Here is a 27,623-nt window from a genome sequence, read left to right on the forward strand (position 1 = left end):
CTTCTTTTTCAGGGTGGTGATGAGTCATCCGAAGAAGAAGAGGGAGAGGTGGATAGTGAAGTGGAGTTTCCAAGGAGACAGAGGTGAATACAGAAGGTCATTTAGTTTGCAGCAAAAGAAAATGATCTTTAGCAGATCAACTAGGAGCCATTTTCAAAGGAAACTGCTGCAGTAACCATGTGGAAGTTTTCTTTTCATTTTTTTCTCCCCTCTCTCCTTGACAGACCTCATCGCTGTATGAGCAGTTTCCAGTCCTATTCTACTTTCAGCTCAGAGAACCTGTCGGTGTCTGACGGAGAGGAAGGAAACACCAGTGACCACTCGCACAGCGGACCCCTGGAGAGGCTGAGCGCCAGTCAGGAGGAACACCTGGACGAGCTGCTGTCCCACACGCCGGACATCCCCATCGACATCTCCACCCAGTCAGATGGCCTCTCTGACAAGGAGTGTGCCGTCCGCAGGGTGAAGACGCAGATCTCGTTGGGGAAGCTGTGCTCCGACGAACACAGCTACGAGGTCAGTTTGCGTGAATCTCTATGCAGATGTAGCTCGAAGGGTGGTAAGATCCACCGCTTCAGTCCAGATAGCTCTCAGCAGCTTTGTAAAAAGACACAAGTCCAGACCACGTGGTCTTCTGACTTTGATGGTGTCCTAACATTTCCTCCAGCGCCACCATGAGCGGCTGTTTAAAGGATTACTACCAAAATGGGTTTAGCATGCGGATATGAGCATTTAGCTGAAAGCACTTCTGTGGCCAAATAAAGGCTCTCAGATGGTTTAAAGGGCTGGGCTTCTACATATAGACTGAAATAATGTGACACTATGCACATCACTTATTAATAGTAAGCCTTTGCTCTATCACTACTGATGAACACACTCTGTATTCGTATGTAGGGCATTAAATCATTTTACTTTGATGTTTAATTTATTCATTTACAGGGGACCAAATGTGCTCATTTCTAATTCTATATTTTTATCTTTGAACTTTGCTACAGTAGCTTTGAATGATTCTCAGTTTAAAAAAAAAAATCCCTGCAGCTCATCAGTTCATCCTCTGCCTGAAACAAGTGGTTTTAGCTGCTCCCCATGCACAAGCAGGAGCAGAGCCGTCTGCAGCCTGAGCTTTTGAGTCACAGGGGCTGTTTGGGTGTAATCAGTCCATACTGACCTTATTATAAACTATGGTACATCTTACATGCACCTTGAAAGAAGCGGGGGTTGGACCCGTTTTTTGGCTTCAGAACTGTTCTTCGTGGCACAAACTCAACAAGGTGCTAGAAACATTCCACAGAGATTTTGGTCCATATTCACATGATGGCATAACACAGTTGCTACAGATTTGCCGGCAGCACATCCACCCACTGTGGTCATAAAGGGGTGGATATGTCAGCAACACAAATAGCCTGTCATATTTAAAGTTGGAACTAATGAATCCAAACCCTTTTTGTTTGGAGTCATAAGAAACATTAATTTATGTTTATTTCATTTACTGCATTGCATAAAACCTCATTCGTGAGATCATAATGCATCTCAAATCATCCCTGATGCTGGATCTTTCTTAATGTTCCCCTGTTTGTTCCCTTTTGTCTCTCAGAATCCGCTACAGTTTGGGGACTCGGACTGCGATTCGTCAGAAGCAGAGTGCTCCGATGCCACTATTAGAAACAACAAAGTCGGGGCTCCTTCCTCGTGGTGAACCTGCCTAAAGGGCTCATCATCTTTCTTGCCTGGAGGCCATCATGTCCCTCTCTGCTCTGCAGAAAATACAGCAATAAGAGGACAAACATTGTAAACAAAGCTCCCTATAGCAACGTCCTATGTAATCTCTCCCATATGACCCCCACCCCTCATCTAGCACAGCATTCAGGCAACCCATTGCAGGGATTCCCTTTTGAATGATAATGTACAATAGATAGTTTAACGTTCATAATTTATTTTTGTCTGAGTTCTGAAGGAAAATTCAGGAGCTATGAGACTTCTCTGATCTGAACAGAGAGGAAATAAACAGACATTTTGAATCCAAACAAGGGTTTACTTTGTGATGGAGAGAGACCAGGACTGGAAGAAGGTGCAGATGATGACGATGATGATCATGATAATGATGAGAAGGGCTTATCAATCAGAGGATGATGGCTTTCAGTGGGGAGATGCATAACTGCAGTAGTTGGTCTCTCAGGTGACTGACCCAGAATAAAAGCGGCTTTCAACATCTCACTGTCGTGGACAGACATCTCCAAACAACAAGCAATCGCTCAGCTCATACTGCAGCCTGACCAACCTGCTTTATCATGAGTTTACAGTATCAAGTCCCAGTACCCCACCTCCTCCGCTTCCACCCCGCCTCCCCACTGTGACTAAAGTGGGGAGCATGGAGCTCATGGAAAACATTGTGAACACCAGCATGAACAACCTGCCTCGCAACTGGATTTTCTCCCTCCCTGAAACCACCGGATGTGTCTGTTCTTCAGGATCCCCCCGCCCTCACGTAGCTGTCGAAGCATGCTTATGCAGCTCGCGAAATGAAAACGCTGCCCCAAGACTGCATGAAGCGGACAGAGCATCAGAGATAAAGACGTGGCCGAGAGCTAAAGAAAAAAAAAAAAAAACGAAAAGAGACTCTTCCTCTCTGACTCTGCTCGTCCTTCTCTTAAAGACATGCCAACGTCATCGTCATCAGCAATCAGATGTCACAGGCAGAGTTACTGAGGGAGTTATCTGTGTGTGAGAGTGTGAGTGAATGTGAGTGTGACAACACAAAGTCCTTTCCTCTCCATTAGACATTACAGTTTCAAGTCTCATCTCAGGATCGTTCAAGGACTGTGAAACTGGACTGGACCAATTATATGAAGGAATGTGTTTTGTTTTTGTTTTTTTTGGTTGTGTTTTTTTTTTTTTTTTTTTTTGAGCGGCACATATTAAGGACCATGCAGGAATACTCGAAAAGGTCTTACAGATAGCCTTGATGTTCAACGTTTTATTGCTGTAACAGACTTTAATGGGATGTGGAGACGAGGCATCCAGGTGCAGTATCCCATTTCTTGAAATCTTCAGGTTCGGCATGTTCCACGGATCATTTTCTAGCAGGGTGGATTATGCCGATGTCCAAAATGGTCATTATTTGCGAATTATAACAGCAATAACACGAGTGAGAAAGAAGTCGCTTGTTCAGGATCTTGCATGTCTAGCTGGCTAGACGCGAGCACAGTGACTGGTAGCTAGCGGAGAGCGCCAGGCGTCAGAGAGCTGCTTATAGAGGCTATTTTTTTTAAGTCCAGAGTGGGATTTCAGAATTTCCTTTAAGGCACTTAAAATACTTAAATAAACACTAATCCATTCACGTTCAAAGTGTGACTCTTGTAGGCCAGATTTATTTATTTTTCTTAAAATACTTCCTTATGTAGTCCCAAATAGTTAAAGAGTTTCTTGGTTAATCCTTTTTCACCAAACACATGCAAATACAGGTGCCTTTGATCACATGTTTAATAATTTATCAGTTTAACTCTTTTCACCATCAGCCCAGCTGCAGGGCCCTTTTAGAAGAGCTCTTTAAATGACCGTAATTGTGTTACTGTTTGTGCCAGAGACACAATTCAAAGGGTTTCAGAAAGAAGGGATCACGAGCTTCACAGGGATATTTGTTGTGTCACGGTACCACAAAGCATTCACAAGGTACTGATGGCTGAACACGGACAGTAAAACCAACTAAGCCGAGATGTTACCATGTGCACTCCTCAACTGATTTTGCCTTGAGAGAAAATTCAAATGGTTCCTGAAAGATGAAAATTATTTTGTCATGTGTTGTGATAAGGGGTTAAGAAGCATATAGACCAAACTAAAAATGTATTATTTAAAAAATCTGAAAAAAATGTAGGCTTATGGTTAGCTAATGTCCTCTGTCCTCCTCAGCATACACACCTACTTAAATCTGGATGGTTTATTCATTTATGATTCAAAATCAAAATAAATGCTACACTTCTTCCTAATAACTTGGAACATTAGTGCATGTAGTAAAGTGCAATCAAAGGTTTGAAAAAGCAAGAGCTCAAAGAGTTCCTTCTCTTTATCCAATAAGGAGTAATTGGGAGGCTGGAGCTTCGCATTTCACACCTACAGCTAGTTAGGAATCCCCTGTTAACCGAACCTGAAGCCTGCATACGCAGAGACAACACAGGGAGAACATGCAAACTCCACATGGGGCTCAAATTTAGAAAAATCATAAATTAAATGCTAATTTTAATATTTTGTCAAGAATCTGTTCTGTTTGTTTGTGGGTTTATAGTTGTGTCTTCAGCAGATAAAATGCATGCATGGTTGGTTCGAGGTCATACCCTGCAGCTTTCAGGCCATCTCTGATCTTTAGTGTGGCGCACAGTCTAATCAGCATTGCGGCTTTTAGCACATACCACAGGTGGTTTCAGAATTTTTGTGTAACGGTGAGATGTTTCGCACTTTAGAGTTACATTTTTTTCCAATTCACACAAACATGCACGGCTGCTTTTTTTGAAAGGCAGTCAGGACTCGACATTGTTTTAAAGTTTAAAAAAAAAAAAGTATGAGGAAAAAGCCTTTAAATGAAATGTTCTCTTTAATGACAAGTTGTGTGACCGTCCACAGGAAGATGAGATGGTGATTCACTTGGTGTGTTTTAGCATATAACAGCCATACCTGTAAACTCCATATACATGCATGGAAAATCTCACGATTACAGAGCTAACCCTTCTCCTAAAAGCAATCTTTAAACATGTGATCAGAGGGAATCTTTATTTTGTGTTTCTGTGAAAGGTGATAAAATGACTAACCCTGTGCTGCTAAACGGTATGATAAAGATTCAAAACAAAGCGCTGATGTTTTTTGTTTTGCGGTTCTTCGTCCAGCAGAAACAGTTTTCTCTGAATTTTTCTGAATATCGTTGTTAAAATGCCCCGTTTTTGTGGCCATGTCTTTGCTGCTTAGGATGGTCAGGTTTTGTGCAAGAGCAATATATGGGCAGCCACTAGATGGCGACAGTTAGGCTTGTGTTATGTAAATAACCTGACTCATCCCTTTTTCTGACTAACATCATTTAATTCCTTTAATTCCTGATGGTTATCCAGAGCAATATTACTTTTTACCTCTCTGGTTGTCGCTGAAAAGGGATACTGCATCTGTGAGAGAGCTCTCTTTTGTTTTGCTTTTAATAAGCCCCATTTCTGTCATCATCCTCACTGATCTGATCTTCAAGCTGACAAACAGCCAGTTTCAATTTAACGATAATGATGTCAAGCCGCCGGCTCGAGCGTGTGCAGACGGCTGAGATTCTGCATATAAAGGAACATAAGCCAGAGACGAGGCCACGGAGCACCGGAGCGACCTCATCTCAGTGTTACTCCTGTACATAAACACCTGTAAATGTCATGTGACCCATTATCGCCTCCCTCCCTCTCTCTCTTTGTCATTGCAAAGCCTCGAGCTTGATGACCAGCGGACTGGTTGAGCAGGAAACTCTTGAAGTCTGTCCCCACATCAGTATTGAACACTACAGGAGGGTGTGAGTCATAAACCCGAGCAGCACAAGGTGATTATTAACGCCGATGGACGGACTGCCTTTTGCTCCACAGCTTCAGAAAGGCTTACACCTTCTGCCTTTCCTCGAACCTCCTCCTTCACTCTTGTTTACGTTCGTGTGAAATAACCCAGCGTGTTTTAATGACGGGGTAATCCGATCAAGCTGTTAATAACATTATCTTTCTGGCGTATATCCTGTGAAGTATGATTGTTGTGTAGTTTTAATTTAATTTTGATCTTTTTTTTTTTTCTTTGTAGCTGGCCTACATGATTGTTGAATTTAATTTATTTTGGATGACTGGTGAGGAGGAGTAGTGTTCTTTTTAATTTCAGGCAGCTTCAGAAATGTCACGACCTACGACTTCTCTCCTGGAAAGTATTATTTAAAGGAAGCACAATGAATTGGTCAGGGAAGAGGACAGTATTTGTGTGTGTGGTTGAACAAAAGCATCGTCACGTTGACCCTGCAGGGGACCATTCGTCATTTAGCTTTGATTTAGCAGACTTTACATCAGTAATTATGTCATCGTAGGTTGTTAGGAACCACTTTCAAACATAAGTCAGTCAGTGGGCTGTCTCCGCAGTGTAAATGAGGCGTGAAGCCTGGAGGGATGCGCGATGCTGACCTCGGTACATCTGCGGGGACCCCCACTTCCTCTCATTCTTACTGGGAAAAAAAAACAACTTGCATTCAAATTTCTGTGAAATCGTCTCTCTAACTGTGGACATCCTGTTGCCTCGTCCTGTGTTATCGGACTCATGTTTCTTTGTTACTCTTGTTTCTATCCTCTTTCCTGTTAAAAGGCATTATGATCAACCAATCCTGTCAATTTCCTGTATTATCCAGTGTACAGTGCAACGAGTAACTGGGAGAATTAAATCAGCGCAAACAACTGCATGGAATAAATGCTGTACTGTACCCAAACCTCTGTGGTCTGGCTCTTCTGTTTGTCCCCTACTCTTTAGTGCTTCTTTTATTGTCCTCTATTTATTTATTTTTTGCTGTGTGTGTGCAAAAGCCACGCCGCATATTTTCTGAAGAAAATTGAAAACGGGTGCAATCCGTTCTTCAAAGATCTACCTGTTTTCCTGTTTTGTTACAAAAAAGAAGAATTCAGCTATTTGTTGGTAACACATAAATGTTCCATAAATATCTATCTAGATCTCATTTATGAGTTAGATAGATCTTGAGAGACAGAAATGCATGTATATTCCTGTGTGAAAGTATTAAGCCACTCCTCATTTCTTTATTTATTGAAATGTGCAAATGTTCACTGAATATATAAATTATACAAGACAAAAACGGAGCTTATCCAATTCAGTGTTTGGTATGACCACATTAATTGTTCAACACAGCCTGAACTCTATTAGGTATTAAGCAGTCTTCAGGAATAGTAATGAAGTAAAATAAAAGCCAGGCTGAGTTCATGAGTGATGATGTTCCATTGTGAGTTTTCCAATCCAGGTATGATTTTTTTTTTTTTTTTTTTTTTTTTCCAACCATTGGATAAGAAATCTTCTGGCTGTTATTTCATGGTAGGTTAAAATCTGGTGGTGTTTTTCTGTGTTCATAATTCCATCACTTTTGGCAAGATCCCCAACATACTGGCTGAAATACGGCTCCAAACAACAGACTGCTATAGGCACTCGCTGTTGAAGAGCTCTCCTGACCTCCTTCGTACATATTGACAGTAATTTGAACCAAAAGTTTCAGCTTCTTCACTCCATCAGACTTCTTGTCACTAATTTCAGTCCAGTTTTTGAGTATTTTTTTTGGCGTAATTCAACATTTCCCCACCTTAAGAATGATTTGTTGACAACCACCCTTCTACTGAGACCATTTCTATTGAGGCTCCAGTGAGCAGTAGATGGGTCAGCTGAAGGACCAGGTTTCTTAAGGACATAACTTTCAGATCCGGTTTATCTACTTTATATAGTATTTCTTTTAAATGTTTTTTAAAGCTTGAACTTCCTTTTTTGTCCTCTACTTGTCCCGTTTCCCCACATTTTTTCACGACCCACTGCACAGCTTGCATAGATATGCCAAGTTTTCAGCTAAAACTTCTCTGGGAGTGACCTCTATGGTACAAAAACACTTTAGGTCTGTCAAACTGTGCTATCATTAGCATTTTCCATAAATTAAACTAAATAAATTGGATCAAATAATGTTATTTGTCATGCTCTTTAATTTAAAAAATGGTTCTTTGATAAGTTGGATGAGTCATAGGTCAGTGTTTAGTGGCAGGTTAAAAAAGGGGAGGGGATGGGGTGAAAAAGCAGTAAATGTCTGAAGAAAAATTTTAAGAATGACAAAGCTTGGAATACAGACGAATGAGAGGATGCTCGAGACATTTGCACGTTACTGTAGTCCTGTGGAGGCTACACTGTATACTTTATTATACCCAGAAGTTTGTATACTTTTATTTTTTACTATAAAATATTACTGTGTTGGCTTTTAAACCAGCTCTTCTCCTTCCTGTTGACAGGCAGGCTCTCAAAGTTACTTCATTAACATCTTCAGACCTGAGGTTTTACATGCTCTGTTCTGCTGCTGTATTATTCCACTGATTGCGCCTTCTTCCGGTATGAATACCTGCCCGTGGTGTACGTGCTGGTTGCACTTCCTTCGGTTACAAGCCTCGGGGCTCAGAGAGAAGGCGGAGATTCTCGAAGACGAGCGAGTGGAGAAAACCGCAGCTCCGGGCGGAGCGGGTGAAAAGAGCAAACATCCCCCCTCAGCTGTATACTGTGGGTGTCACCGCTGGAAGTTACGATCTGCTGAGGAGAAACTTGCAAACGAGGAAGAGGCAGCTAGATTCCCTAGGATCAAGACACTAAGAGATAATTTTACACTCCCAGCCGACGGGTTTTATTTTTTCAAATTCTCTCTCTTTTTTTGTAGCTGCGAGGAGAATAGATTAAAAATGTCTTTGATGGACTTAGAGAAGCTGAAGATGACGTGCGCTGGTCGGGCCATGGCAGTGCTGACCAGCGGTGGAGATGCACAAGGTGACCTCACAACTCGAACGTATATGTGTGGATGTAAACCCGTGTTTGTGTGGTGGGAAAATGTGGCTAGGTCGAGGGCTGAGGTGACAGCAGCTGGTAGTCAGCTCGGAATAGCAGCTGGATGATTAGGGATCAAAGGTCACACAGTAACTACGAGTTTATAGTAATACTTGTTTACTTTACCTGCTGCAGCAATAATCTGATGTTTGCATTCGTACATCAGTAATTCTAAGTCAATCCAACATAATGCACTATTGTGGAATAATAGCAGTACTTTAAGATGTGGTTGTATGCCCATGCTTTATGCCTTCACAGTACCATTTATAAGCATTTTCAGGGGTGTAAAACACTTCAATGTTAGTGCTGCTAAAAGGCTAGACCCTTCTGCCTCCCCTTTGAACTCACACAGTGTATCTGTTTCTGACTAATCAAAGTCTCCCATTGTCTATTGCTGCGGTCAGAGAAGATGACAGATAATGAAGTCATACCCACCTTACCGTTTGATTACCCCATGCAGAGCTGTGATGCAACAGCCTGTGTGCAAAGACCCAAAAAGAGGAAGATCTAACACTTTTTATCCTTGATTTAGGGATGAATGCTGCCATCCGAGCTGTGACCAGGATGGGCATTTATGTGGGGGCCAAGGTCTATCTCATTCATGAGGTAAACAAGCTTTGTATGTAAGCCTCTTTGCATTAAAAAAATGGGACAATAAAGCTCGAGTCCCCAAGTGGGACAGATGAAATGTTCTTTGTAATGGCCAGCAGGGGGCAACTCGTCAGACGAAAACTCCTATAAAATAACTCCTAAAGAAGTTTTACCCATCACTTTACAGTCACTTTCAAAACATGAATGCTGTATTTGTTTTACCTTGATTCAGCGTTATTATTTAGGGCGTGGCTAATGTATGCGGTTCTCAGGTAGAAAAACCCGCTGTAGTTAAGTAAATTATCAGTTTATTGCTTCTTATTGTGAGTACATTTTGTTTTTAGTTGGGGTTTTTTTGGTAGACAAAAGTAGAATACTAATTTATTGAACAATAAAGAACTGAGTAGGGCAGTTTTCCTGTTGCCTGGCAACTCAACAGGCAGTTGTCCCAGAAAAAAAGACCATCAGCCCCGGCTTATCCAATCTAGTACCAAATGCAAAAGTAGTGTGAGGCTCAAACTGGGTGACCAGACTGGACAAAGTGGACATGTGTTTGAATGCAACTTTTCAAACTCTCTTGGTAAATAAATACAAAAGGAATAAAAGCAAGTTAAAGTTTGTTCGTATGGTGTCATGTGATAGTTTTTACATGCTCCTATATTCTTATTTTACTGTTATTTCAGCTGCTGTTCTGTCTGGTAACAGTCTTCATTTGTAGATTGGAATACCTTTTATGAGCCATATCAGACTATTTGAGCAATTTTTAGTGATTTATGTCACATAAAATACAGTGCAAAAAAATAACTTGCGATAAGGAGACAATTTTGAGTATATATTGGCTTTTTATTTTCTTTGTGGTGTTTTTCTACCGTATTCACCAAACTCTGCAATGCTAGTGACTTTTTGGTAACTTGTAACTTTTACTGACGGGCTAGACAGGCTAACCTTTATTTGATTTTAATCATTTATATGCAGTGGGTATAAAGCCAGACTTTTGAAAACTGTGTGTCTTGTAAAATCAGTCAAAATGTGGGACACTGTCTAAAGATATGGAGCAGGAGGAGAATGAGTAAACATGCTGTGCAGTGGCACTTAATGAAGGGCATCTAAAATCTGTGTGGCAAACCCCTGTAGATAAGAGAGGAGTTGAAAGTACTTGTAGTACGCTATGTTATTTTGACTCTGGCCATCTTTTACATATAAATACAGCTTATAAACACTCTGAGATTGTTCTTTTTTCATTATTGCTTGACTGCCCTCCATAATAATTTCTTTTCCTCAGGGTTACCAGGGCTTGGTGGATGGGGGAGACAACATCAAACTGGCCCACTGGCACAGTGTGACCGACATTATTCAGCTGGTAGGTTAAAATATTACTGTGGTTAAAGGTAGCTGTTATAAGAGACGATATTCAGCACAGAGTAAAAGTTATTTTGCTACAAAACACTTCAGGAGTGGACATTTTCATATCAAGCATGGGCAGTGTGACACTGAGCCACCATACAGGACATGGACACTTAAGCAGCTAATTAAATTCGGCCATCATGGATTTTACTCGTTAAATTTATGGAGGACCTAATTTAGGAATTAATTGTCAGTTTCCTATTTTTGCTCTCTCTAAGACCCTTAAGGATCTCCTTAAAAATTCATGTGGCTTATGTCTGAAAAGAATTTGAATTTTTGTTGTTGTTTTTCTGAGCTTAAAATTGTCTCTATTTCTCTCTTTTTTTATAGTTTTATTGTTATTATTTCATCCATGTCTTCTCGTCTCTTCTCTTCCTATTACTGGTTGTAACCTGGTAAGGAGCTTTGCTGCATGCGCTTTTAGCCTAATCAGACGCAGGCTGCACTATTCAGAGTGTCAGGCTAAGTAAACAGTCTTCCAGCCAACCCAGGTGGCCTTGCATAGGGGAGGAACAGTCTAAGCATCTGATTAATTTTTTTCAAGATTGGCACAAATAATAATTTGGATTCAAGGATGAACGGATTGGAATTTGGTGATCAAAGGTCACCGGGACATTTGTTGCCATAATTCAGACATTTATTATGACAAATTTAATACAAATATCTTAAAACAAAAGGATAAAGTGTTGACATTTATTATCCAAATAGCCAAAGGTTCCCTTATTTTTACAGCCTTTATCCAGTGCCAAATATGTGACCATATTTCACATACGTGAACTGTGTTTTGGTTGGGTGCCCACCTTGAAACTGTAGTGGCTGTAGATAAAATGTGTTTGAGCCCAGTATAGTAGATCTCCTGTGCTGCTGGGTTGAAAGTGCTAATGAAGCATCCATGTTTTAGAAGTTGTCACATCCAGATCTGAAGCGTTGTTTGCTCTCTGATGCAATTTTTATTGGCCAAACATAAATATGCTGAATAACTTTTATTAAATTCCTTCAAAACGTCTCACTACATTTATGTTATGAGTCCCAACAGACATGGATGCAAACTGCAGCTTGCCTGGTTAGCAGAGTCTTTCAGTGTGAGGTAGTAATTGTAGCTTACCACCAGATTATCTGCCAGAGTATCCCGTTTGCAGGTAAATCTAATCTGTGTGTACCTGTGGTTCCCACCCTTCTATTGTTGTGTGAGTCCTCCTCCCCAGGTTTATGTTTATGCATTTTGAGAGGTCAAAACCAAAACAATTGGAGAAAAATCTAATTATTTCACAACTAGCTGTTTGAATTTTGTATCCACCAAAAATGCGAACCATTGCTTTATGAATCTCACTGATCTACAAAATGCCTGATTAAAATATTCTGTCTGCCTTAGTTTGGTTTTTGACTAGTTTTACATCTCTGCTGCAGGGTGGGACCGTGATAGGCAGTGCCCGCTGCAAGGCCTTCATGACGCGTGAGGGCAGAGTTTCCGCTGCCTTCAACCTGGTAAAGAAAGGCATCACCAACCTGTGCGTGTGTGGCGGCGACGGCAGCCTTACCGGAGCCAACATCTTCCGCAATGAGTGGAGCGATCTACTCAATGAACTCGTAAAGAAAGGTGAGTGTCGCTCAAGAAGATCAAACTACTCAGAGTGCATATCAGAAACAAGAAGTGGAGTCATTTTTTGTTGAACTCTCAGAAACGTGTTTGGAGTTTATTTAATTTCAACACTTGTGTGTGTTACTTCAGGAAGGATCACAGACACTATGGCTAAGCAGCATTATAACTTGAACATCGTGGGCCTCGTCGGCTCCATAGACAACGACTTCTGCGGCACAGACATGACCATCGGTGCCGATTCTGCGCTGCACCGCATCATGGAGATAATTGACGCCATAATGACCACTGCACAGAGGTGAGCCGCTGGGTAATTCGGAACAGCACTGAAGCGCCTGGTGTTTCATAAAAGAAGCATGCACAAGGTCACTGGATAAGTGAGTAATTAGTAAATGAGTTACAGGAAGGAAGATGTGTCGAGCACACCACATGTGCTGCAGTGCTGCTTCAAAGGAGCAGATTTATGGTAGTAAACATACTGCACATAGATCAAGAAAAGATTAGTCGGCGATTAAGTAATGCCAAACATTTTGTGGTTCCAGCTTTTCATGTGTGTGTTGGGGTTTTTTTAGTAGTTGTATTCAGTTACTTGAACAGACATGGAGTAATGCTGATGATTAAGCATTACTTAATCTCAGCCCTATCAGAGTTATCTGAATATACCTGAACAGTGAATGATTAACTCTTAATGGAATGTGGTCTTTTGCACCATTCAAGGCTTTTGGCATGACTTCCATCTTGCCCAGACTTGCCTTCTCAGACACCAGCATGTTCTTTGTGTGTTTGCTGACATACTTTGTGGAAAAGAGTCTCACTGTAACTGTTTTGTACTTCCTACAGCCACCAGCGTGCATTTGTTTTGGAAGTGATGGGACGGCACTGCGGGTGAGAGTTGCACTTTAACCCATTTTGCTATCCCATATGCACTGCAGCTGCATGCAGCTCTTGTTATGCATTAACTGTCCTTTTATTCTCTGTTACAACTTTAGGTATTTGGCTTTAGTGTCAGCTCTGGCATCAGGGGCAGACTGGGTTTTTATTCCAGAGGCTCCACCTCAGGAGGGCTGGGAGGACAATATGTGTGCCCGTCTAAAGGGGGTAAGACACAAGTCCAGACTGTATGTTAGCCCCATGCATATACCGATTTACATTCACTGTGTGCATCCACATGACAGGTTTGGCCTGTGTCGAAGTAGACGAATTGGGCATAGTTTCAGTTTAGGCATGCCATGAAAGCAGGACAGTTTGCTAATGTCATACAAGCATCTGTGCATCTGCAAGGCACTGTGCAAACCAAGTCGGCTCTGTCCAATGAGGGTCTTGCCTCTCCTGTTGCCACCTCCAGCTTTTATGTGTACATTGATTAGTACAGGAAGCTCTCCCTGATTTATGGTTTTCATTTTTTAAAAGTTCCCAAACAGAGCCGTTTCACCAGATAAATTACTCCAGATGGAAATAACAGTCCTCCTTTGACTGTAGTTGTTCTGACTTTAAAGAACTTGGACACAGGTTTGTGCTTAATGACACCAATAACATGTTTTACCCTGTTTCCTTCTAGAGCCGCACAAGCGAGGGGTCGAGACTGAACATCATAATCGTCGCAGAAGGAGCCATTGACATAAATGGCAAGCCCATCTCCTCAAATTATATAAAAGATGTAAGTCAGACAACGCACATTAATGCAGCACTACAATCTGAATATATCAGATACTGATTTATAGATTGTTTATTTCACTCCTGCAAAGGTCGGCTGTAGTTTTTCTTGGCGACAGCTGTTGCTGAGAGCTTTTTCAAATGCATAAAATGCTGAAATTCTTCCATGTGTTTGTTTTTAAGCTGGTGCAGGAGAGACTGGGTTATGACACCAGAGTGACAGTACTCGGCCACGTTCAGCGAGGAGGAATTCCCTCAGCGTTTGACAGAATGCTGGTAAGCTGAACAACAAACTTGTAAATATTGTTGAAGTAATAAATTCAGGGACATTAACAAAAATAACTGCGTCTCAAAGCTATTCTGTCAATATTCCTGATTGTTCCTTTTGGCTGACCATTAAAATGATAATTAAACACTAGGGCTGTGTGATATGACCAAAATCTCATATCCCGATATAAGAATTCTATCATCCGATAACGATATAAATCGCAAAAATGTAACATTTTCTGTAAATTCTGTGAATCTCGGGCAGCTCGACTTGTGTGAAGTGTTTCCAGCTGCGCGTCATGTAGCTGGAGTCGAGTGTTTAACCGATGCATGAAACTATACATTTTTAGACATAAATTGTAACAGCCGCTGTTTTCTTTGTGAGTATTTATTACACAGGGTGCTGTGGGGAAAAGCCTGTTCTAACGTTTGAGTCTAAGGTCTATTTTTTAGCACCTGGCGGCTCTTTTTTACTTCTCATCCGTAAAAAATCTGCTCTTTCACGTGATTCAGTTTATTTTGAAAAGTCTCAACAGGATCTTGAGCTTTATTGTGAAAGGTTTATGTGGAACATAAACAAGCGGACACGCGATGCTGTTACCGTCGTTGTTGCTAACCATAACCCATAAAAACAGGCGCTTGTCCGTCCTTAGTGTGGTTATATTAAATATAAGAGAAATAGAGAACTTTAAGAAATTAATATAGCCACTACAGTGACCATCAACACGATGAAAAAATATTGCCGTAAACAGTTTATTTTGCGACACCACAAAACAAACGATAGTGTAAAATGATAGACGTTTTTATATCGTCATCCGATATATATCGTTATATCGAACAGCCCTATTAAACACTATTTAACACAATGAACCTGCACTACTAACAAGTGGCCACAATCAGACTTAACACAAACTGATTACACGAAGAAAACTAGCACAGGATGTGTTTCTGTATGTGGCATAATACACAACAAGATGACCTGATACCGATAATAAAATAATCTATTGATGCATACTAACAAAGGCTGCCTGAGTAGATTTAAAAAAAAAAAAAAATTCAAATTAGTATGAGGTTAATTCCCAGTATTCAATGTCAGTGCTGTCTTAATTGCACATATATCCAAACACGTGTTTCCAGAGCAGCATATTGGGTGTGGAAGCGGTCGTGGCCCTCTTGGAGGCTTCTCCTGAAACCCCCGCCTGTGTCATCGGCCTGTCGGGCAACCAAGCAGTCCGCCTCCCTCTGGTGGAGTGTGTGGAGATGGTGAGTCTCTCTCCTGTCCTCGTGTAATTTATTTGTAATGAACAGAACAGGTCAGAAGTGAGATGCTGAGCTCTGGTTTTACTGCACCACCCTTTGCAGACTAAGTTGGTGCAGACGGCCATGAATGAGAAGAGGTTTGATGAAGCCATTAAACTGCGTGGAGGGTGAGAGTTTTGATTTATGTCACCTTATTGTTTTTATTGCAAATTAAAAAAACTAAACTAACGATGTACTTTTAGGAGTTTTGAGAGCAACTGGAACATCTACAAGAGTCTCGCTTTCCACAAGCCTCCTCAGTCTAAGGTAGGTCTGGAGGACTTGTAGACAGTTTAAGCCATAAATGATGTGAAATGATCCCAGGATTTAATCTTGGTGTTCTCTTTTATGTCTGACTTATGCTTCCTCAGAGCAACTTCTCTTTTGCTATTCTGAACGTGGGAGCTCCGGCGGCAGGAATGAATTCTGCAGTGAGGTCGGCGGTGAGGTCAGGGCTCTCTCGTGGACACAAAGTCTACGGGGTCAATGACGGCTTTCTGGGACTTGCCGATGGAGCGGTGAGGCTGTGATTTTTTTGTTTTGTTTTGTTTTGTTTGTTTGTTTTTTAACACTGAAGGAGATTTTAGCAGTTCCACAGTAACCTGTGTGAGACTGAAAGGAAAGTGTTCTTCAACCTGTCTGTCTGCAGGTGTTTGAGATGGAATGGCACAGTGTGGCTGGATGGACGGGCCAAGGAAGCTCACTGCTGGGGACAAAACGGTGAGTGTTTCACTGATATGAATCACTTTACCTGATCTTAAAGGCTTAACCTAACGCAGCAGTGGCTTAGGTGTTACGAGATTTTGCCATACGCTGATGACAAGTTTTGTTTAATTTCCTTCTTAAGGACTCTTCCCAACTCTCACCTGGAGAAGATTGTGGAAACCATCGCCAAGTTCGAAATCTCAGCTCTGCTTGTAATAGGAGGGTTTGAGGTATAACAAGCACAAAAGTGTCAAATCTAAATTATTCGAGCCAAAAATTACCGTGTTAATATTGACCTGTATGCCTTTGACTTTCAAAGGGGTACCAAGGTGTGCTTGAGCTCTACGAGGCCCGGACTCACTACGATGAGCTCTGCATCCCCATGGTCGTTATCCCTGCTACCATTAGCAACAACGTCCCGGGAACTTTCTTCAGTGTGGGTACAGACACTGCTGTCAATTGTGCAATGGAGGTAGGGCTCAGCAGAAATATATTTTTGTATGGCTTTCTGTACGAATGTTGTTCTTTGCAGTGTTAAGTTTGAAATCACAACTGCTTTGACCTTTAAGCTGTTTAAAAGACTTGAGTTTATTTAATTTTTGTTCATTTTTATTATAATTTTGTGTATAAACCAAATAGAAACATTTAGTGTTTGAGATGTTATCTTCCAGCTTTGAAGACATGGAAAATGAAACGGTGCGGTACAGTTTATCACTCTAAACCTATATTAATAGCGGACACTCACAGGTTACATTGCTAGGTACTCCTGCTCACTGGTTCATTAATGCAAATATCTTATCCGCCAATTACATGGCAGCAATTCAACAGGCATGTAGACATGAGGATGGGGGGAACAGAGCATGGTTGGCATGGTTGATGGTGCCAGACAGGCTGAGTATTTCAGAAGCAGCTGATGTAATTGGATTTCCCAACAAAACCGTCTCTAGAGTTTCAAGAGAATGGTGTCAAACGGAAAATATCTTAAAATATCATATTACAACCAAAGAATCAAATTCTTCTGCAGAGTTGTGACAAGATCAAGCAGTCTGCCAGTGGGACCAAGAGACGAGTGTTTGTGGTGGAGACCATGGGTGGGTACTGTGGATATCTGGCATCCGCTACTGGCATAGCAGTGGGTGCTGATGCAGCCTACATTTTTGAAGATCCCTTTAACATCCTTGACCTTAAGGTAGAAGAAAAAGATATTGTCTAAAGTCATTTTTGTGATGTTCACAGCACTGTTTCCTCTAATAATGTGAACTGTTTGCAGACAAATGTGGAGCACTTATCTGAAAAGATGAAGAAAGATGTCCAACGAGGTCTAATCCTGAGGTACGTAACATTTTATAGAGTGAACTAAATTTAAACAGGTGACAAATTAAAGGAAAAAGCTGTATTGCATGTATCCTTTTTCCTACAGTGAGGGCACAAGAGGTCACTGAATAGTTTGATAAGTCTAAAAATTGAGGAACTCATGCAGCGATTTGACAGTCACCCAATCTGAGCCCAAATGAACAATGGGAGATTTAAAATTGACATGTTAGGCAGCACTCACAGGACTGTCTTCAGGTAGAACAGTACAGCTAAGTTTTAGTTTGCAGCTATTTACTCATAGAATAGAAGATGTATTATGTATTTTTGACTTCATTATTTCACTCTATGTTCCATGTGAAGCACACAAATTGTTGAATTGATGTATTTATAGATAGATTCAAATTGTGGAAATTAGTTTCCTGCCCATGCAACCAGATACCGGATAAGCAGCAGAAAATTATGGATAATTATTGTATAAGTGCCACATCAGTTTTTATAATTGTCTAGCTGAGCCTGCATCCAATAACACTGTGGCACTCCTTTGTTGATCATGTTCTCTGTCATGACAGGAATGAAAAATGCCATGAAAACTACACTACAGATTTCATCCATAAGCTGTATTCATCAGAAGGGAAGAACATCTTTGACTGCAGAGTCAACGTGTTGGGACACCTCCAGCAGGTATGGATCAGTTTTCCAACTTTGAGTTGTAGTCAAAAGCTTACATAGACTCGTCATGGGAATGATTGTTTTGTGCTTTTAATGATTTCTTTGAGCTGTTCTGTTTTTATTGATTGTACAGCATCTTTAACAACTTAAAAAAACAAAAACAACAATTAGGTGCATGTGTTTGAATTAATTTTGGATTTTTTTTAAATCAACATGCTAGACAGTGGTCTCGGGAATGTCTTAAGGTTGAATGAGTTTCGATGTCTTGCTAAATCAACTTTACTACGCTTTAAATTAACACCCAACTGCAGTTAAAAAAGCTGATGAAAACATCCTTGAATATTATCATTTTATTTCTGGTTTATGCTGTCCTCATGTTTGTCTCCAAATTTCAACTATTTAGCTGTTGAACTGAGATTAAGTTGAAGAATTTGGAGGTAGTCCTCGTCCTTTATTACTCCATTCACTTTTTGCAATGTACCAGTACCACTGTCAGCAAAACAGCCCCAAAGCATGATGCTGTTAGTGTTCTTAGGTTCAAAAGTCTGACTTTTACTCCTCCAAATTTACCTTTTCATTGTGGCCTAAAAGGTCAATCTTTGTCTCATCTGACCATAAGTCTTTTATCCAGAAGGCTTTTGACTTGTCCATGTCAAGTCTGAAGGTGTCAATTTTGGAGAAAGGGCTTCTTTCTTGGCCCATATCCTTATAGTTCATAGTGTTGTAACATTTGAATCACTGTAGACAATGATGCTGGTGTTCCAGCAGTTTCCACTTCATAGCAGGCTTGAGCCTTGGTGGTTCCTGCAAATCCTAACCAATTTCCTCTCATCTGAGGTTGACAGTTTGGATCTTCTTCCAGACCATATAGCTTGAACTGACGATCTTGGAATCTGTGGTTGGTCAGAAATGGCTCCAAGTGACAATACTTCTTAGATCGTCACTAAGTTCTTTGGACCTTCCCGTTGTGCTGAGTAATGGTCAATCCAATGACTGCTGTCAAACAAAAACCTTTTTATTCTAGCAGAGAAACTACCACTGTAGTCAATCATGATCATTGACGAGATGCTAATAGTCCTTGACCTCGCCAAGCTAAAAGCCATTTTAGAACCTTTTGCACATATATATTTGAACCTGTGTGTACAGTTTTGACTTTGTGTGGAGAGAAAATCCAAAAATAAATTCAAACGTGTGCACACAATTCGTCATTCCTGGAAAAACAACAGTTGAAAGAGATCATTAAAAGCCCCAAACCAACATGACATTCATGCCTGTGATGAGTATATTTAAATGTCTGACCTCAACTGCAATTGGCATTTTGATGTGATAATTTTGTTCTCGGTTTGGGCTGTAGGGCGGGGCACCTTCTCCCTTTGATAGAAATTTTGGCACGAAGCTGGGCGTGAAAGCTATCGAGTGGCTTTCAGAGAAACTGACTGAAAACTACCGACAAGGTAGGTTTACTGCAAGTCGTGGATGGCATTGATAGAACATGAAGCAATCCTGAGTCAAACATCAGGTGTATTGACTGAATTTTTTTCCACCAGGCCGAGTGTTTGCCAACTCACCAGAAACAGCATGTGTCATCGGCCTTAACAGGAAGGTTGTCTCATTCACCCCTGTCACTGAACTGAAGGAAATAACCGATTTTGAGTAAGTAATACAAAAAAAATCTAAAATATGCTGCTTTTGGAAAACACATTGTCTTGTTTATTAATTATTATCCTTTTAATCTCCAAGGCACCGGATGCCCAAGGTAGAGTGGTGGTTAAAACTGCGGCCCATGCTAAAGATGTTGGCCAAGTACCAAACCAGCTTCAATGAATATGTCCCAGGAGAGATTGAACATGTGACTCAACGCTCCATCAGCATTGACAGTGGATTCTAAGCTCTCTGTAAAATGGCAGCATGCTTTGCACCTTTTAGCTTTTATCCATCATTTTTAATTCTCATCATCACATATCGTATGTAACCTTTCTTTACAAGCTTGGGCTTTCAATTTGACTGCCTGACTTCTTGTTTTCACGTAAAGATATTTCTATGCTTTCCATCAAAATGCAGAACTCCCTTGCTCTGCCCTCTGATATATCGGTTAACCTGATGGATTCAGAGGTTTTGTGTGCTCCTTCTTGCACTAAAGTTGCTTTTATTTGCTCAGAGAAGTTCTGGTCATGATCCAATTTGTGCCCAGACTTTTTTGTTTGTGCTTAGGGGGCATACTGTATGGGCACAATAGGTGGCGGGACCTTTACTCCATGCCCATCTCTTAAACTTGAATGACCATGAATATACTTTCTAAATGCCAGCACTGATCTCACCTGTGTACCAGTATTTATTTGACAAGGAATTCAGCACAAATGTTTTCTTATTGTGCCAAAATCCAAGGGAGGCTTTGTATATTTAAACCACTGCTCAACAGACAGTCATAAGTGCCACTGAACAAAACATTTTATAGATTAACTACTGACTGTGCCATGAAACAAGACTGTATGCAAGGTGTTATAAATGCTTTCTCTCCAAAATCATGAGTGAATGAGCCAGAAATCATATGATAAAGGAATCTTTTTAACAGTTTTATTACAGAGTTTTATTAATATTTTATTAGCTATAAATAAGAGCTACTAAATGTTTATTGAGATACTCTTATATAATCTTATTTAACACATGAAATGTCTGAATGTGACCTGAAATGGCCAGTTAAGTGTCTTCGTTTGTTTTTTTTTTAATACTGTTCGACTGAAAACTGCTTCTGCCTTTTGAATCGAACAGCAAACAACAAAATATGAACACACACCTGTAAACAAACTAAACTTCACAAAAAACTATTTCACATGAACAATGAAATCTGTAAAGAAATATGAACTTACGTGTGTATTATTGTCTCTATATCTGTCTTAAATAAAATTCTATTGAACTCTATTAGAAATCAGTTAATTGTTGTTTGAATTTTCACTTTAGGTTAAACCTGCAAATTAATAATGACTGCTCAACAGAGCAAAAAATGTGTTGCTATTTCAGCTCCCGCTAACGTCACAACATAAGATGGAAGAACTTAACTTGAAAACACTTTTACAGCTCTTAGAAATTGAATGAAAATGGAAAATCATTTCCACTATTTTCTTTTTTAGCTGATTGAGGGCTCTTGGTGGCAAAAGCAAACTGGAAGTCCTCGCATGTCTCTGGTTGGTCAAACAGGAATTGAGGGCCTGTGAAATCATATACAGCACACATCAGTGGTCCAAAACGACACACCACACAAACACATTGTGGTTTGATACTTACTGCTTGAAGATTTAGATTCAGCAGTTTTCTAGAAATGGTTAATCATAGTTTAGTATGTTTGTTCCAAAACAGAGACAACATGAAGTAGAGTAGGCTTTCAGTGGAAAAAAAACATTACCTTCTCAGTGAACAAAGATCCAGTGAAACCGAAAAAGTCCTGCAAAGAAACCTGGAGGTAATTCCAAAAGCAGGAAAATACTTTTTTCTGTCTTAATTGTTTGTTGAAGGCAACTGGACACTTTGGGGGATTTTTTGGTTCATGAGAAAGTTTCAAGCCTTATCCAAGAGGAATCTGACATATTTAGCCTCCCGGAGTTGGTCCTGAGAGTTGCTGGCCCATCCTGTCATGAGGGCTGTTAAAGGTCACAGAAGCAATGGTGTGAATTCTCTGCAAAACACTGGCCCTCCCACATGGGTCACAGTGTGAGTGGCGGTTGAAACCAGAGTTAATAATAGTTTTGTACTTTATAATCAGTTTTCATTATTTTTTCATTTTGACTATTTGTTTTTAGTTAAGTTTAGGTTCAGTTATTTTCCAGAGTTTTGTTTCAGTATAGTTTTTACTGTATGGTTGTAATTTACTTTTTATTAGACTCGGTGCTAGTTTTAGTCTTTTTAATTATTATTGTATAAGGAGGCCATATGTTAGAAGCAATATTTAGGAAAACACATCCAACAATGCCCCATCAGGAAAGCTATAGTAACATTTTTACCAAAGTAACAGATACCAAAAACTAAGGATATTTAATTATTTTTCCTTATTTATTCCTGTTTTTTTTAATCTTGTTTTATTTTATTTTCCAAGTTCACAAAATTGTTTATGTTAGTTTTAATTTTTTTTTTTTTAGGTTTATTTTAGTTACCACTGTTGCTTGTGCTGTACCAGTGTACCGGCACATGTGATGTGACAATAAAAGTGAAAACATCAGTAAAGTTATCTCAAGACTGCATTTTAAGTAGAAAGTTTAAGATTTTAGAACTAACGCAGCCTCTTGGATGGGAAATAAAACATCGTCATGAGCCAAAAAAGACGTCCAGTTTCCCTAAACTCAAGCATGTAAGACACCATGAGCTGGATGCCTAAAAACCTACACAATGATTTCTGTGAGATCATTTATTCCTCACCTCCTCCTGTGATGAGCCCACATCAAATCCAAATCCAGGAAAGCCTGGTGTGTTGGGATCAGAGTTCAGAGAGAACAAGAAAGCTGGAGATTTGGTCTCAGAGCTCCCTTGATCTTTGGAGCTGGCTGGGCTAAAGCTACAGCGAACACACGAAAACCAGTTGTCAGGACTTGAGTGAGTGTAATTCAAAGCATCAGACCACTCATCCAAAGTCTTACTTAAATGAGAATGTCGGGGTTGAAGACGCAATTGTAATTTTTGACTGAGGATCAGTCTCCTGAGATGGAGGCTGGGAAGAAGTAGCGAGTTCCTCATCGTCCTTGTCGCGTGGTGGCTGCTCTTCATGTGTAGCTGCTCCCTTCTCCATATCACCCTCAAAAATCTCCTCTGCATAGAAAACTGTGGGCAGCTTCTCCTGTAAGAAGCAAGAAGAAATAACAAGAAAAAAGAAAAAGTTTTACATTCAATACATTTGGCAAATTTGTTTGATTAACTGGTTCAGGTGTATTAGCAGAAATTGCAAGTATAGTAAACTAAAAATCAGAAAACCTGGTTTTCTTGTGAAGTCTCCTCTTCCTGCTCCTGAGTGTGCATGTCCTCTGGCTGATTCTGGTCTGAAGAAGCAAATATTCTGTTCATGTGGTTTGATTAACATGATCATTCAAACTAAACTCGTGGCACCAGAGAGGCGCACCACAAAGCCAGATTAACAGGTTATGTCGAGCTTCAGCTTTCAGTGTCACATAAGTTACCAAGGTGATCTTAATCTTGCTAGATGATGAGGATGACTGTTTGGGATTCAATTTTAAAAAATACATTTGTAAAAATGTGTAGGTAATTGCACAGACTGCCCTGTAATTATAAAACAGGATGGTTTTATTTACAGAATATGTCATTTGTTGTTTTTAAAAAAATGAAATTTCTCAATGGTGAATAGTGAGATTTTCTCTCTGGCTTAAAAAAGAAAGCTTGTGATTGCCCTTTTCTTATCTTTAGTCCTTTCTATCTTTACTTTACATATTTCTTTATCATCCAAAGACATACACTGAAATAGACAGCAATCAATCAATCTATATTATGAGTAAGAAGAGTCAAATAATGTCCCCTTTTAATGTGAGTGACCCCGAATACACCCTTCAGTATATGACTCACCACAAAACTGTTGACTGGACCACAGCTCCTTACTTCCTTCCTCTGGGGAAGTACTACAGGTGGGTAAATCCTGGATGTTTTCCTCATGGATCTCTTCAGCATTTACCTCTTCATCAGATGTTTTATGACCACTCTGTAACAAATGCTCAGATTTATCAAAGTGTGAAGTTATAACTGGAACAGCTTTAACTGCCTTTCATGATTGCTTGCCAGTGTTTAGATGCATTTAATAAAATGCTAAATCTGTACCGTTGTCTGATTGAGATGCAGAGAGGAGATGTCAATGGAAGGCTCTCTGTCCCTGGCTGTCTGATGATCAAATCCATTCTCTTGTTCTGTTACAGGCTGCAAGCCAAAAGCACTAGAAACAAAAAATGGGCTCGGTCAGTCAGAAATTACCATTCCTGTAAGTTATGTGATTATTCTTTGTGAGTGATTCACTAAAATACCTATCTGGCAGTTTCTCGGTGGAAAATGAAGTAACTACTGGACCTGTTCGGACAAAAATTTAAGGGACTGTATACCAAGCTGTAAAAAATTTCAGCTCTAACAGAGCAAAGCTCAAAGATACGAAAGGTTTATCACCAGTAAGATGGTCCAGCTCCTTCTGCTTCATTGTTATTTGTTCATCCCAAGCTTTGATCCTACATTCAATTTCCTCTTTTTCAGCCTTCAGCACGAGGAGCTTTTCAGCAAGAGGGTTTTGTAAATAATATTCTTTATGCTCCTGGAAAATCTTTCTGTAGCTTGCAATCCTTTCTTGAAAGACCTCCCTGTTTAGGTATAAATAAAGAACATTTAACATGTCTGTTTCCAACACACAAAAGTATTAATCACAAACAAGGCTGCTAAATGAACCCACGTGTCATGGTTGTAGTTGGCTTTTCTTTTCTCCAGTTCTGCTTTCAACGTCTGCTCATATTGAAGAAGCAGGCCGTTAGTCGCCTTCATCCTAAATTTATATAAAAGACAAGCAGGTACTCTGTAGGTTATTTACTTTTACTCTGTCACTTGCTACATATTAATTAAGTACAAGACTTTTTTAGAACTTACAAAAGAACTAACAAAAAAATGAAGCTGTTCCCAATCACAGGGTTTCTAGGGGATAGTGCATGATGGATCAAAATTTGATGGGAGTGTCCTTTGTTCATTACTTCACCAGTTTTGACAACAACACAGGCTGAAATGGAGCCTCAAACCATCATCCAGCCTTAACCATGTGTTATAGCTGGCTGTAGACACTTGACTGACCTCCTCTGTACATACTGACGACAATTTAAACTAATGGGATTCATCACTACATAAGACCTTGTTGCCCGATTTTCAGCCCAGTCCCGTGTAATTTGGCATACCTCAGCCTGGCATACCACTTCTTAGGAATGGCTTCTTGACAATCATCCTTCCAGTGAGACCAATTTTGTTTGGTTTCAGTGAACAGTAGAGATCTATCTCTCAGGTCCTGTGTCAAGTCTTTACTGGACTTTTTTTTTCTCTATTTCTCAAGGATAGGACTTTGAGATCCTGTTCATCTTTAGCTTTTTAATGTTTCCATCACTTCTTCTATCCTCCACTTGTCCTATTTTCTATTATTTCTTTTTAAGAACCATCCTGCGATATACCAAGTTTTCAGCTAAGCTCTTTGGGAATCATTGTTGGTGCAAAATGCTATTTCATTTCTATCAAACTGAGTTATCTTTGGCATTTTTTGTAGAATCGACTCAAGAAATGGGAGTAAATTATATGTTTTTAGGGCAGGGTGCTAATTACAAAGTGCCTAAAAATACAGTTTAAAATGACTTCCTTGCTACGTTATCTGTTATGTGCAGACAAAATACTGGTTCATTCCTTGATTTAGATGCATTTTTATGCTTGAATGATTCACAGGTCAGTGTTAAGTGGCAGTGTTAATAAAGATACAAACAACAACAACAAAAAAAACATTGGTCATGAACAAGGACTAGATTGAAAATGAGTGAAAAAGCATCCAAATGTCCAAAGAAAAACTTTAAAAGACCTTCAGAAAGCCTGGAGAAATAATACTCAAGACCACTGTAAAAATCACAAGAAAGTCTGGCTCCTTGGAGCGAAATATAAAGAAATGAGAGGTGGCTCAACACTTTTGCACAATCTTCCTGCGCCGTAATCTATCATGGTCTGGCACATTTATTTCCTGTTTAATTTTACAAAATGCTGTACCTTTTTGCATTTGCTTTATTACGTGTTACAGTGCTCTGTTTCACACTGATTTCCTCTTCAAGTTGCTCAATATTTCTGTTGATTGCTTCAATGTAAGACTTCTTCTCAGCAATGTTGGCTCTGGAAACTGTTGCCAAACACATTAACACAGCACACAATATTCTTATATTAAAAGACAAAGTTCGTGATATAGGATTCCCCAACATTGTGCTTCTGTTAATAGCTGATAAAGAAATTCAAAAGGACACTATCACTTTAAACTCTAATCCCTTAAGGCTAGTCAGGTGGTTGGAAGTGTACTCAATGGGTAACCTGATCAATCAGTACTAAAGCAGGGATCTTTAAACAGTAGTGGGCTAAATGGACCTTATACAAGGGAATGAATGGGCAATGTTTTTAAATGACTCAAGACAAGGTGACCAGATGTTAAAAAGAGGATACTGCCACTTAGTATCATAAAATGCTAGAGACTGGACCCACAGGCAAGCATAACAAAAAAAAAACCTTTAGTCATTGATCCAAAAAACAGAAACAGAGAAAAAAAACATAAACAAAACAAGAAAAACTAAATAGAAATGGGCTTGTGAAACAAAAGGTAGACAAACAGACAAGGTGATAATTGACAAGGCAAGTCTATACATATACACAAAGGAGTAGATTGAGTACAGGAGAAAGTGATCAAATAAGGAAATCTAATGACAGACAGTTAGAAATGAGGGACGAGAACAAAAGCAGGAAATAAAAACACACCTACATATGAGAAAACCACCCTTCAACGTAATGCGAGAAGTCAGCAAAAGGACAAGTGACTAACAACTACGGAAACATTAAGAATACAGTTGTTGGACAAAGATACAGTTTTGTTGATTTTGGTCCTTCACGCTACCACTTGTGAATTTTAAATAAAACAATCAAAATGTGATTAAAGTACAGAGTTTTAGCTTTAATGACGTATTGATTACTTAATTTTGTGTAGTACAGAGGAGAAACTACAAAAATTTTGGTGTTGTACAACAAAATATAGACCTAATCATAATATAACATGCAGACAGAAACAGGGAGGACACATCAAGGTGGCCAAGAGGGGCTCTGTGGCTTAAACTGACAACAAAAAAAAAGCTTAATGGTGTTTAATATCTAATAACAAAAGACACAAAGGCCTGTCTTTAGCCCAGTTTATCATTACCTTTCTTAAGCCACTGTTTTACACCAAAGTTAGCATCAACACATACCTTTAATCTGTTGGTTAATTTCATTCTTCTTTTGAGATAGCTCCCGAGTTTGAAGAGCTATAAAAAAGTACAAATAACACTTATCTTTCATAATAATAACAAAAACAACAATAATATAAATAAACCTCTAAAACCTTTTTAACATTGTTTAAATTGTCATGTTGTCTGTAGCTAGCTTCCTGGCTTGTGACTGACATTTAGCCATACAGCTAATAAGCTAATGCTAATCCAAGATAACATAACTGATGTAATAAACTGTAATAAACTGAATAAGTGAATTTACCGAGGTGAAAGAGGAGCTGGTCAATATTATCAAATGAATCCTGGTCATTCATTTTTATAGTTTGAGGCTAATATTATCACATCAACTGATCCCGTTCTTCAGAGCTATTGATGCTAAAGCTAAAGGCTAGGAACTGAGACTTCTTCAGGAAATGACATTGTTTTAAGGTTATTTTTAATTAGTTCAATTATAAGTAAAGGAATCAACATTCATATTATTTCTACTGACTTTTTTTTAAAGGCTA

The 27,623-nt window shown here is 39.6% G+C and overlaps 3 protein-coding genes across 11 annotated transcripts in view; 2 read left to right on the forward strand and 1 right to left on the reverse strand.

Annotated features, from left to right (window-relative positions):
* The window catches only part of si:ch211-45c16.2 (mitogen-activated protein kinase kinase kinase 13), a 37,524-nt gene extending 31,308 nt beyond the window's left edge, over positions 1 to 6,216 (forward strand). For all 7 annotated transcript variants that reach the window (XM_040027957.1, XM_040027963.1, XM_040027958.1 and 4 more), the window contains 3 exons: positions 13 to 83; positions 225 to 516; positions 1,595 to 6,216. In XM_040027957.1, the coding sequence (XP_039883891.1) occupies positions 13 to 83; positions 225 to 516; positions 1,595 to 1,696 (465 nt within the window). In that variant the 3' untranslated portion in view covers positions 1,697 to 6,216. The remainder of the gene's footprint in view (positions 1 to 12; positions 84 to 224; positions 517 to 1,594) is intronic.
* Positions 6,217 to 8,179: 1,963 nt separating this feature from the next.
* pfkla (phosphofructokinase, liver a) lies at positions 8,180 to 21,028 on the forward strand. 2 transcript variants are annotated; one of them, XM_040027964.1, is made up of 22 exons: positions 8,180 to 8,553; positions 9,143 to 9,216; positions 10,484 to 10,561; positions 12,013 to 12,202; positions 12,335 to 12,500; positions 13,043 to 13,087; positions 13,192 to 13,300; positions 13,761 to 13,859; positions 14,039 to 14,131; positions 15,260 to 15,385; positions 15,485 to 15,549; positions 15,625 to 15,688; positions 15,793 to 15,939; positions 16,071 to 16,141; positions 16,269 to 16,356; positions 16,446 to 16,598; positions 17,151 to 17,315; positions 17,397 to 17,458; positions 18,010 to 18,121; positions 19,464 to 19,563; positions 19,657 to 19,762; positions 19,850 to 21,028. In XM_040027964.1, the coding sequence occupies exons 1-22, from the start codon at positions 8,469 to 8,471 to the stop codon at positions 19,995 to 19,997; spliced, it is 2,346 nt and encodes a 781-aa protein (XP_039883898.1). In that variant the 5' UTR covers positions 8,180 to 8,468; the 3' UTR covers positions 19,998 to 21,028. The 2 variants fall into 2 exon arrangements, with proteins under 2 accessions (XP_039883898.1, XP_039883900.1); XM_040027966.1 differs by lacking the exons at positions 8,180 to 8,553; positions 9,143 to 9,216 and adding an exon at positions 10,936 to 11,000.
* Positions 20,670 to 27,529, reverse strand: LOC120731128 (nucleoporin nup124). Of its 2 annotated transcripts, XM_040027967.1 has the most exons (14): positions 27,380 to 27,529; positions 27,097 to 27,153; positions 25,865 to 25,991; positions 24,531 to 24,620; positions 24,254 to 24,441; positions 24,118 to 24,160; positions 23,918 to 24,029; positions 23,669 to 23,801; positions 23,066 to 23,130; positions 22,735 to 22,931; positions 22,517 to 22,652; positions 21,510 to 21,548; positions 21,392 to 21,419; positions 20,670 to 21,315 (listed from the first exon to the last, which is right to left on the reverse strand). In XM_040027967.1, exons 1-14 carry the CDS (start codon positions 27,429 to 27,431, stop codon positions 21,188 to 21,190), a joined length of 1,395 nt encoding a protein of 464 aa, XP_039883901.1. In that variant the 5' UTR covers positions 27,432 to 27,529; the 3' UTR covers positions 20,670 to 21,187. The 2 variants fall into 2 exon arrangements, with proteins under 2 accessions (XP_039883901.1, XP_039883902.1); XM_040027968.1 differs by lacking the exon at positions 25,865 to 25,991 and having other exon boundaries at positions 27,380 to 27,431.
* Between the last annotated feature and the right edge of the window lie 94 nt (positions 27,530 to 27,623).

The sequence above is a fragment of the Simochromis diagramma genome, unplaced genomic scaffold (genome assembly GCF_900408965.1).
Source record: "Simochromis diagramma unplaced genomic scaffold, fSimDia1.1 OVJJ01000343.1, whole genome shotgun sequence".
Lineage (NCBI taxonomy): Eukaryota > Metazoa > Chordata > Actinopteri > Cichliformes > Cichlidae > Simochromis > Simochromis diagramma.

Bases quoted from the DNA above. Each gene is read 5' to 3' on its own strand.
- pfkla (XM_040027964.1), top strand. From the start codon at position 8,469: ATGTCTTTGATGGACTTAGAGAAGCTGAAGATGACGTGCGCTGGTCGG. The intron at 12,501-13,042 runs GTGAGCCGCTGG...TACTTCCTACAG, and splicing joins ATAATGACCACTGCACAGAG to CCACCAGCGTGCATTTGTTT. The intron at 17,316-17,396 runs GTAGAAGAAAAA...AACTGTTTGCAG, and splicing joins TTAACATCCTTGACCTTAAG to ACAAATGTGGAGCACTTATC.
- LOC120731128 (XM_040027967.1), bottom strand. From the start codon at position 27,431: ATGAATGACCAGGATTCATTTGATAATATTGACCAGCTCCTCTTTCAC. The intron at 23,802-23,917 runs GTACAGATTTAG...CATTTGTTACAG, and splicing joins TGCATCTCAATCAGACAACG to AGTGGTCATAAAACATCTGA. The intron at 22,932-23,065 runs GTTTTCTGATTT...TGCTTCTTACAG, and splicing joins AGACTTCACAAGAAAACCAG to GAGAAGCTGCCCACAGTTTT.